At 52.0% G+C, this 10995-nt stretch overlaps 1 protein-coding gene across 2 annotated transcripts in view; it reads left to right on the forward strand.

Annotated features, from left to right (window-relative positions):
- Syn3 (synapsin III) overlaps positions 1-7589 on the forward strand; it is a 388585-nt gene extending 380996 nt beyond the window's left edge. For both annotated transcript variants that reach the window (XM_027940536.2, XM_027940623.2), the window contains 2 exons: positions 4061-4352; positions 7457-7589. In XM_027940536.2, coding sequence (XP_027796337.1) covers positions 4061-4352; positions 7457-7589 — 425 coding nt within the window. The remainder of the gene's footprint in view (positions 1-4060; positions 4353-7456) is intronic.
- The last annotated feature ends 3406 nt before the right edge of the window (positions 7590-10995 follow it).

Here is a 10995-nt window from a genome sequence, read left to right on the forward strand (position 1 = left end):
AGAAAGAAAGAGCTTCTATCACGTCTGGCCTCCCAGCCACAATCGTGAACACAATACATGTATTGCTTCTTGGAAAAAATCAACCTTAGGCAGCAGATGGTCTCCTCTTCCATAAATCTAAGGAAAATTGCCCCTTCCTTCCTCAGGACTTCCTCCCTCCTCTCCTTCCTCTCTCCTCCTCTCCTTCCTCCTCCTCTCCTTCCTCCCTCCCTTTCTCTGTTACTGTCATTTATTCAGTGTATTCTTTTATATTATCTCACTTTTTCACATAAATGAATTTGATGTTCACTATTTCCCCCCGATACACTCCAAAATATATGCACAATTATCGAAATTATATTTGACCACAGACTAAAAATCACCACACTTGTCAAAACGCTGGGCTAGTTGACCTTTCAGCCTCCGTGTCTGTAGTTGCATGGTCTCGCAGTACAATGGCTTATTCAGACTCACATCCACTCTAAAGGCCAGAGAAGGCTTTCCCCGCTTACTCTTGCTCCTTTCTTTTTCTTTGTCCTGAAGTTTTCTCTCATTCTCTATTCTGACAAATCCCCAGAGTTTTGATGCTCAGTTCCCTCTACAATTTAAAACAGTAACACTAGGGCCGCACAGGGTACTGCACGCCTGTAATCCCAGGGACACGGGAGGCTGAGGAAGGAGGATTGCAAGTTGGAGGATCACAAATTCAAAGCCAGCCTCAGCAGTTTAAAGAGACCCTGTCTCAAAATAAAGCATAAAAAGGGCAGGGGATGTGGCTCAGTAGTAGAGCACCCCCGAGTTCAACCCCAGGGCTGAAAGAAAGCCACATTTATTGAATGTTAACTACATGTGCGCCTGTGCTTGGGGCCTGGGGCACAGTCCGTCAGGACAGCAGGAGGACTTAGCTGAGGAAGCCTGTTCCCCTCAAGTCAAGGAGGCAGAGAGAGAAGAAGGGTCCGGGGTCCCAACAGGCCCTTCAAGAACACACCCCAGTGACCTCACGTCATCCCCTCTCCCAGCCTGAATTTCCTCAGCGATAAAGGAGGACAAAGCAGCGGTCACATGTATTGATGAGGAACTGTCCCCAGAATAATGCGGGTGAAGAAGTTAGCGAGGTGTCTGACAGAGAGAGCAGGTCTAGAGACATCAGCTCTTCCTACTGTCACTCACTGTCAACAACCGTTCCGAACCTCTGACTGGTAGTAACCTGTCTTACTCACAAATCTAAAAACCAGGTTGTTCTTGGTTATCATCAAGGATCCTTGTACCTCACGCAACCCCTCTGTCTGCCTCGCAAGACTTCCCTAGTTCTAAATGTTCCAAACAACACGCGTCACCCCCCAGCCTCCTGGCCTGCTCTGCCTGCCCCCTCTTTCCCACTATGCCCGGGTCTGACTTTTAAAAAACACATTTGAACAGAGCCCCCTTTCAAAACAGAGAGCTACTGACTGTGGTTTCCTCTCTGCCCAGAGCAGAAACACGCCGGATAAAGAGAGATTATTTTAAGGAACATGCAGCTCAACACACTTCTAGTCCGTTGAAAAATAATCGATTTAAAACCAGTTAAGGTAACTAAAGAAAACGCTCCAAGAATTAACAATCCGGATTAAAAATAACAAGGCTAATTTATCTTCTCAAACAAGCCTAATTGAAGACTGAGGTTTTCACCAATTTCCCCCAATGACAAGATCACATTATTGTTCAAACTCAGTAACAGTGAAGGTTTCCTTTCAATAAACTTTGCTTTCTAGCAGCAATCCTGTGATTCGGCAAAGACTTTTTATACATAATATTTTGTGTCTGTGCTCAAATAAAAAATGCTAAATTGTATGCTTTTCCGAAAAAAAAAAAAAACTAAAAGAAATAACGAGGGTGTCTTTTAATGAATCCAAGGGATATATAGAGACTTAAAGTTGATGAGTTGAGCACACAGAGTTTTCAAAATATTATTGGCCCAGGGTGGGGATGGAGTTTAAGAACCATGTAGAAAACATGATGTTTTATTTGACCTGCAGGGGGTTTAGAAATAAAACAGTTTCCAACATTTAAAAATCGGGAACTTTTACTTAAACATCTAGATTTTATGTTAAGCCTCCCACCCTCCCCCCTTGTCAATTTCTAGAGCCTTCCCCCCCCCACCCTTTTTATTTTAGGGACAGGGTCTCCCTGAGTTGCATAGGGCCTCACTAAGTTGCTGAGGCTGGCTTTGAACTCTTGATCCTCCTGCCTCAGCCTCCCAAGCCACTAGGATGACAGATACAGAAATTCTAGAAACAGTGAGTCTGCCTTCCTACATAGAGCCTTCAGCTGCCGGCTAGTAAGGGCTGATCCCTGGACCCAGCAAGGACTCTGCCTTTGCCTCAGGCCCTGCTCCTCTGTGTTGTCACTTCCAGGGTGACAGGCAGTCAATGGCTATTTTCTTTAGGCTCGCACCTCTTTAGAGAAAGTTCTCTGAACTGTTGTTATGTCCAGAGGGAAGGGTTTTTTAAAGCAGTTATTTTTCTGACACTCCTCCACTTTGTTTATTTACATACCCGCCTGGCCCGGAGGTGTTGGAGTTTGAAATCAAGGGGTCCTCCCATCTACGGTCATGAAAGAGGTCAAGGTTCAAAGCCACATGCCATCATTTGCTAAACTGGGGTTGTAATTTAATCCAATTTAGAAAGTGTTCCCCACGCTCACAAAAATGTTTAATTGGGAGGGCTGTTTGGTGTATGGCCCAATGACTTCATTGTGTGACTTCCCCACAGTCACGTGGCAAGTTCCTGACAAGGCTTGAGTCAGGACCTGGGGCTCCTGGGGCTCCTGGGGCCAGCAGAGAGTCAGGGCCACCAGTCAGACAGGTCATGCCCTCGGCAAATGTGCCCAACTGGCTCCGTGTCCAAGGGGAAGGGTCAGCTAAAATCTAGTCCTTGTTCCCTTTGCACCTGGCCAGAGCTGCTGCCACCAGAGAAAGCAGCTAAATTTTCTTAATTCACACAAAGATGTCGTGAGGACTCAGGGCAGCCCTGGGAAGGGAAGGACTGTGTCTCCACCTCTGCACAAAGAGCACAGTCGCATCTTCTCCACCAGTTTCTCGAAAGTTCTTAGAAAAATGTAGAGAGCAATCCCAAACGTCAGGGATGATTCAAAGCCACACCTCTTCTGCCTGCTCAACAGCAAGAGAAGAATCCGAGTCCCTCATGACCCCCGCCTTTGCGGTCATGTTCAGGGCCTTGTAACTCAAAGCTGCAGGATCACCTGGGAACCTGTAGGAGACGCAGATCTGCGGGTCCTGCCTGCAGTTTTCTGCTCCAGCTGCCGTAACAACAAAGAGCCGTAGACAGGGCCGTAGATCACAGCAGCTTTATTTCTCACACTCTGGAGGCTGGAAGGTCAAGACCAAGGTGTCAGCAGGTCTGGTTCTGGGTGCAGCTTCTCTCCTTGGCTGGCAGACGGCAGCTGCTTCTTTCTTCCCCAGCCGCACACCCACATTTGATGTCTCTTCCCCTTCTTATGGGGACCCCACCCACTTGACCAGCCCTCACCCTGATAGCCTCCTCCACCCTTAATTACCTCCTCAAAGACCCCACCTCCAAAAGCGGTCACACTGAGGGTTAGGGCTTCAACGTACCAATCTGGGGGTACACGATGTGGTCCGCATCACCAGCCCAGATCTACTGTGTCAAGTTCTTTATTTTGACAAGATCCCCAATGATCCATGGGCACATTGGAGTTTTAGGCCCAGGGATTCTATGAACAACTTTCTATGAACAACTTTCAATCTTTCTTTTCCACATAGCTTTATGTATTTGTGCCAAAAGAATAAAACATCTATGCTGTCATATAAGCCACTTTTATTAGCAGTATGTGTTCAGCATATACCATCAATAGCATCCCTGTCACTTAATGCTATTCTGCCACATCCTACCATATGATGACCCCAGCCTCTTCCACTGGACAGATGCGCCTCGGGGCACCTGAAGACTTCCTATGGCTTTGTATTTATTTCGTTTTCAGTGTTTACTGTTGTAAACAACAATTTGGGCACAGCCCTGTTGAGCCTCATGAATGCGAACCTAACCCTTCCTTCGGCCTGCAGGGGGTCCTCGTCAAGCCCAGTCTCCTCAGACCCCCAGATCCGGAAGCCCCTCCCAACAGAGGCTCTCCCCGCAAGGCCAGCAACCCCTGAGCCCCCAGTCTGGATCCCCACAGCAGCAGCGGTCGCCAGGATCTCCACAGCTCTCCCGGGCATCTGGGGGCAGCTCCCCGAACCAGGCCTCCAAGCCGGGCACCAGCCTCGCCTCGCAGCCCCGGCCCCCCGTGCAGGGCCGCAGCACCTCCCAGCAGGGCGACGAGTCCAAGAAGACAGCACCACCCCATCCCCATCTCAAGTAAGTGCTCTGGCCATTGGGGGCAGGAGATTGGGTGCTGGGCTCTTCAGGGTCAGGGACTCAGAGCAAAGACAGACCCCATGAGGCCTTTCTCCTGGGCTTTAAATGGGAGGAAATTGGTCTGGGGCATTGCCTGGGTGGGGCAGGGCCCAGGGAGACGGGGAAGGGCTCCAGTGTGCCCCTCCAGAAGCCATGAACTAGTCACCTCTTGCTGCTTAGCAAACCTCCCCCAAACTTTGTGGCTTAAGAAAGCAACCATTTTCCTTTGTTCACGATTTGGGGGTTCAGCAGTTTACTCTGAGTTTAACACAGCTGGACGATTCTTCTGCTGTGTCTCCTGGAGAACTTCCGGGTACCATGAAGAATACCAGGGTAGATTTGGATTTCAGATAAACGTGAATCACTTGGGGTATTTGCATGGGGTGTGTTGATACTTTAAAAATATATACTCGCTTTTCGCCTGAAATGTAAATTGAATTGGGTGACGTGAATTCCTCCCTGACAAGTGTGGCAGCCCTCCTCCCCGGGTCACTCCTGTGGATTGGTGGACTGACTGGGGCCAGGTGGTGCTGGCGGTCAGCTGGCCCTGTCTCCAGGGCATCTCCTCCTCGCCTGGTAGGATTGCTTCTAACAGGGCAAAAGTAGAGGCCTGAGGCGTTGGGGGCCCAGCTGGGAAGCTGTACACCTGCCCTTGTCAAGCAGGTCACCTGGCCGTGCCCAGATTCACAAGGTGGGGAAAGAGTCTTGGCGGAAGGAAGCACCTTGCAAAGGGGTGGCCCACAGGGTGGGAGGAACCTGGTCATTTTTTTTTAAATATTTTTATTAGTTATTGATGGTTATTATTTTACTTAATTGCTTATATGTGGTGCTGAGAATCGAACCCAGTGCCTCACACATGCTAGGCAAGTGCTCTACCACTGAGCTACAACCCCAGCCCGGCCTGGTCATTTTTTAAATAACCCTCATGACACACACGCACATCCTGCTTCCTCTCAGGGCTCGCTCTTGGTTTACAGAAAGAGGGATCCCAATCATGTGGCCCCTGGAAACTTGTCCCTGTACCCGAACACGAACAGCGATCATCACAGTTCCCCAGACCACACCACCGCCCACTTGCTCGGGGCCAAGCACTCTGTGAGGTTGGGTTTTCTTAGGTCCCCGTGAGCTTAGAAGTTAAAGACTCTCACTATCCCCGTCGTACAGATGAATAAGCAGAAGGAGACTGCAGAACTTGGCCGAGTTCCCATTGTTCGTAGATAGAAGGGTGAGGACAGAACCCAAGGCATCCGTGATTTTTTTTTTCAAATAGGTAATATATTCACATGGTTCAAAGATTTTAAAGACACTAATGATATAAAAGATAGACATTGAAAAGCCTCACTCCAACCCCACTCCCATCCAGTGCTTTGCTCCCCTGGTCCCTAGAGATGACCATATTTGTTGATTCCTTGTCTGTCCTGCCAGCCTCCTCGCTTTCTTACACTATGGCCGTATCCACTATCCACACCACTAGGCTCCTTATTTTTCAGTAACAATACAACCTACAGCTCTTCCACCCTGTTCATTGAGATTTTTAATAGCTGTATAGTATTTCCACTACATTGTTGTACTATGATTATCTAATTAGTCCACCTAAGTAAATATCTGGCTTTAATTTAAACAATGTTGCAATCTTGAACATGTATTTTTTTGTGGTCTATCTAGCTAGAAACTCATAAATCTCTTGACTCCTTGTCACTGTGGGGAAAAAAAAATACCCAGTTTGATAGATATTAACAAGTGACCCTCAGGTAACTGACAGCACAGGCTCTACAATCAGACTGCCTGGGTTGCAATCCCAGATCCACCATTTAAAAGCTGAATGACCTCCAATAAATTGCTCAACTTTTCTGTGCTACAGTGTCTTCACATGCAAATGGAGACAGTATCTCACGGGGTTATTATAAGAATGAAATGAGTTTCTGCACAGTGTGTGCTTAGAATGTTAAGGCACCAGGCAACCTTGGAAATGCGCGGCCTGTCCCCGTGTACAAAGATCACCGCAGCTATTCACAGGGCAGGGGAGAGCTTTGGAACTTGAGCCAGTTTGGGCACTGGCTTTGTGGTCATCTAGCTGGAATCCCATACGTCTCCTGACTCCTTGTTTAGCATATCCTTTATTATTTTTTCATCTTTATTTTCTTGGCAGTGCTGGGGGATGAACCCAGGGCCCTGTGCATGCTAGGAAGTGCTCCACCACGGAGCTGCACCCGTAGCCCTAGAGTATCTTTTTATTTAGTTCAAGTTGGCAGGTATTTACCAGATACCCACTCTGGGCCTCATCCTGGATAAGGCTTTTGTGGGGTCATAAGCGGGGGGCAAAACTAGTCCCCACTTGGAAGAGTATCTCCATTTTTTAATGTGTTGACAAGACGGTGTGCAGACCCTTTAAACTCGTGACGTATCCACATCGTCCCATCCTATGTCACCTCCCCTGGACTGTGAAGGTCTCAAGGGTAGGGCATACTTCATTTGTCCCTGCACCCCATCAGCTGGCCCCGGGGCTGGCACACAGGAAGGGCTCAGCAGGATGGCTGCAGGCCAGCTCCTGTGAAGCACTCGGAGAAGGCACAGGGGGTCCCAACAGCTGGGACCATGAACATTCCAAAATGGTGGGGGTGGGGGCAACAGTAAAGGCCTCGAGAAAGAGGTGGGAACAGAAGCCCAGAGGGTCAGATCTGGATTCCCACTGTGGGGCACCCTAGTTGGCCCAAGGCGTCTGAGCACACAGGCCGGGGGAGGTCTGGCCTCCCTAGGGAGGTCCAGCCTCCCTGGCGAGGCCTGCTGCCAGGGCAGCCTGGGTGAGCGGAAGGAGCTGAGCCCTGGAGGCGGCCCCCTCTGGCTGTGAGAATCCACCAGAGCAAGACCTGCCTCTGCCACTGTACCTAACAAACGGGGATCTCAGCAAGCGCTTGCAGATTGTGTGACATCCCCACCAGTCCCAGGTAAGGGCTGCGACACCTGGGTTCTGGTCTCTCAGGCCTCTGGCTTCTGGGACAGCCCCAGGCCCATGTCTTCGGGAGCCCGGGCCTTGGCCCCGCAACCTCCTGGCCTCTCTCTTGCAGCAAATCTCAGTCCCTGACTAACAGCCTCAGCACCTCGGACACCTCCCAGCGCGGGACCCCGAGTGAGGACGAGGCGAAGGCCGAGACCATCCGCAACCTGAGGAAGTCCTTCGCCAGCCTCTTCTCGGACTAGCCCCGCTGGGCCGAAGGCAGGAGCCCGCGACCCTGGGCCCTCTCCTGGCCCAGCCTCCTCCTCGGCCTTCGTTCCTGGCAGGAAGAGGAGGCAGGGCCCGAGAACACACTTTCTAAATGCCTTTGACCCAGGAACTGACTGACCATCTCCATGTGTCCCCACTGTCCTTCGTCATGACCCCAGCGCTGTCTGAATGAGAGGTGGGCCCTGGAGAGCCGCCCGGCTCCCCGACATCGGCCTCTAGACAGACTGCGCCACCCGCTGTCCCCTCGCTGGCTCCCCTGCCCCGACCAGTGATGTCTGTGCCCTAGTTTCCACAGTTTCCACATCTCTCCTTAGTGCTGTGCTTGCCCTTGGGCCGGGTCCCCTCCCAGGCCCTGGCCACCCCGATCCAATGCAGCCCCTGGAGTCGACCTAGCAACACAGGAGGCAATAATTTTTAACAGCAAAGAAAACCCCAGCAGGGACTCTACCCCCTGCCCAAGCTCGCTCTGACCCTCCGTGCTGGGCACCTGCCCTCAGAGCAGCGGGCAAAGGCCCTTCACGGCCAGGGCAGGCGGGGGAGGGAGACCTGAGGTCAACAGGAAGAAGCCAGACCTGGGCGACAGGTGGGGCCTTTAAACAACAGAAGCAGAGAGACACCCTCGGGTGCCCCCAGGCCAAGGGTTACCCTTAGCTGGACGGCCGCGGTGGGCACAGGCTCTTGTAGGAATCCTGACCATCCTCGCCACCTCCCCGTGTGTCAGGACCCAGGGAGAATCAGCGGACCAAGGCAGGGGACGGAAGGGCTCCAGGGCAGCGTTGCACAGACCCTGCCCGCAAGGCCCTGGTGGGCCTCTCAATTCCAAGAGGGTCCCATGGCCAAGTGGGCTTGGGAAACACTGTTAGGGGACTCCTTTGGAGACGCAGAGTGCAAAGTAGGTGGCAAAGGCTCTTGGAATTCCTGCAGGACAAAAGATCAGCTCTAACTGTATTTTATCCAACTTATTTGACCAAGCAAGTGAACGGCAGAGTGGACAGGGCTCTCTCCCCTGTCCCAGCCCACCTCCTGTGATCAGTGGAGCCAGAGCGGTCCCGAGTCACCAAGCACCTGGTGCTAGAAACATCGTAGGTGCAGAAGCAGCCTCCGGTCCCAGAGTATTGTGACCTCACCATGTTTTCCTCACAGCCCACTGGGAAACTTGAGTATGTCTTCCCCTCACTGTCCTCGGGAAGGAGGTGGAAACTAAAGTGGCCTGGAGTGGCTTCTAGTAATGACCAGCCCTGCAGATTGCTTAGCAATCAGCTGAGGCCTAGCCAGGTTCCCAGGAGCATAAACAGTCACCACCTTTGTGTCCTTTCAACCCAGACTGAAGTGGTGAGGACAAGGACAGAGACTCTCTCCTGCATTGGGTCACTAGAACCCTGGGCCTCACGGGTTAATGGCTAGAGACTGATACTGGCTCAGTATCAAAAGTGCTAACCTGACTGGCTGACAGAGGCCCACTTGGACCTTAGGGTCATCCCCATCTTGCCCTCTTTCCTCCCTCATGATCAGGTCAGTGTTGAAAGTAAGAGAGCCTGAGCTACATTAGAGATCCTCTCCTCCTCCTGGTCAGGATCCCTGGTCTTGGATTCAGTAATAAGTAGCAGCTCCAGCATAAGAAACATCAGAGAGCTCCTGTTGTCAGTGACCACTCAGAGCCATGGTTTGGCAGCCGAGGCCTGGTTGGCCCTGACGAGGATCAGCAGGAAAAAAACAAAACAAAACAACCCAGCCGTGGCATGAGGTGAGGGGACAGCTGGTGAGGGCCTGGTTCTCTTTCCAGTACCCAGAAGACCCCACCTCCCTTATTCTGTGCCTGTGTCCTGTTGAGTTCAGTGTCTCTGGGACGATCCCTGGTGGCACGGGGGACCTCACTGTGCCGCATCTCCTTCCTCCCCTCTCAGCCTGTGCCCTGTGGCAGGACTGTAAGCAGGCCACTACTGGCCAGGAGCGGCAGGGGCATCCCGGGGCAGCGCAGATTGGGAGATGGCCAGCGCAGTCGCCTGGAGGGAGCCGCAGCTGCCTTGGGAGCATCACCTTCGTCATATTTCACTACACCCCCAGGCAGGAGGCAGCGGGGCCTTAGGGCCAACACTTGCCCCACCCACCCCCCACCCCGGCTTTGGGCAGGTCGTCTGAAGGTGGGGAACAGATCAGTTCATAATTAACAGAACTTTGCTTTTCCTGCTTTTCCTCTCCTCTGCTACCTGACCTCCTTCTCTCCCTCTTCCTAACAACTTCTCGAGGACACTGGGCCGGGCAGGACAAAGGGAACAAGACAGTGGTGTCCAAGGCGGGTGCCTTTGAAAGCTGTGGTTTTGTCGTGCTGGGCGTCGAACCCTGGCCCACACGTGCTAGGCAAGTGCTGTACCGCTGAGCCACAGCCCAGCCCGTACACCTAGCCAAAGGGCGTGTAAATATCAGTCCACGTAAGATTGCTCGTTAGTCCTGATCAGTCAGTGATCCAGGATCCTGGAAGTTCCAGCGCCCACGATTCCAGGCCGAGGTAACCACTGGACATGGACACGGGTACATCCTAAAATCCTGTCACCTTTTAGTTTGTAGTTCTCTTTCTAGGGGGTCTCTGACAACTGCTTCAGTAACCCACGGCTTTCCCACTTGGCCCTGAGAAGTTAGGGGTCACTCATGTAGGTCCCATGTTGAGAGAAGCAGAGCCCCAGCCTCAGGGGTCTCAAGGCCTGGGGCCCTCGCTTCTCTCCTGATGGTGGCAGTTGAGTTTGCTCCCGTAGAAGGACCAAGGGGCTCTGCCCCTAGGTGTCCATCACATGATTCCAGCGCAGAGTCACAGGACTTGCAGTCTGGGTTCTTCTACTTTACAAGGTATATTTCCTGCCCCCATTTTTCATGGGTAGATCCTTCAAAGAAATAATGCTGAGCTACTTTCTGAATCAGAGGGTGGGAGAAGAACTGTAGGTCCCAGGATGTGGGACCACAGAGTCCACGTGCTGTAGGAGCTGAAGAACATGGGACACCCAGTGGCCATCATCAGTCCTTGACAACCACCCCCCCAACGCTCTGTGATACCACACAGCTCCAAACGCACAGCCAGGTGGTCACAGGCTGCAGGGAGCTTCTCAGTGTGGCCGTGGCTTGTGCAGAGTGGTTACAAAGGCAAATGAAGCCTCCTTTCAGACCAAAGGAGTCAGAATTTCTAGTCAGGGGCCCAGAACCTGCGTCGGCCAGTCTCCCTGGTGGTGTTTCGATGCCTACTGAAGTAAGATCAGCTGCTCTGAGCTCAGCTGGGCGGGAGGCCGGGCACGAGAGGCAGTTTGGTCTGGATGTGTTTCAGTCACCAGTAGCTTGGGACCTGGTCCCTTGAGGAGCCAAATTCGTGGCTCCATAAACAGTGACCACATGGCC

This window comes from Marmota flaviventris, chromosome 3 (genome assembly GCF_047511675.1).
Source record: "Marmota flaviventris isolate mMarFla1 chromosome 3, mMarFla1.hap1, whole genome shotgun sequence".
NCBI lineage: Eukaryota > Metazoa > Chordata > Mammalia > Rodentia > Sciuridae > Marmota > Marmota flaviventris.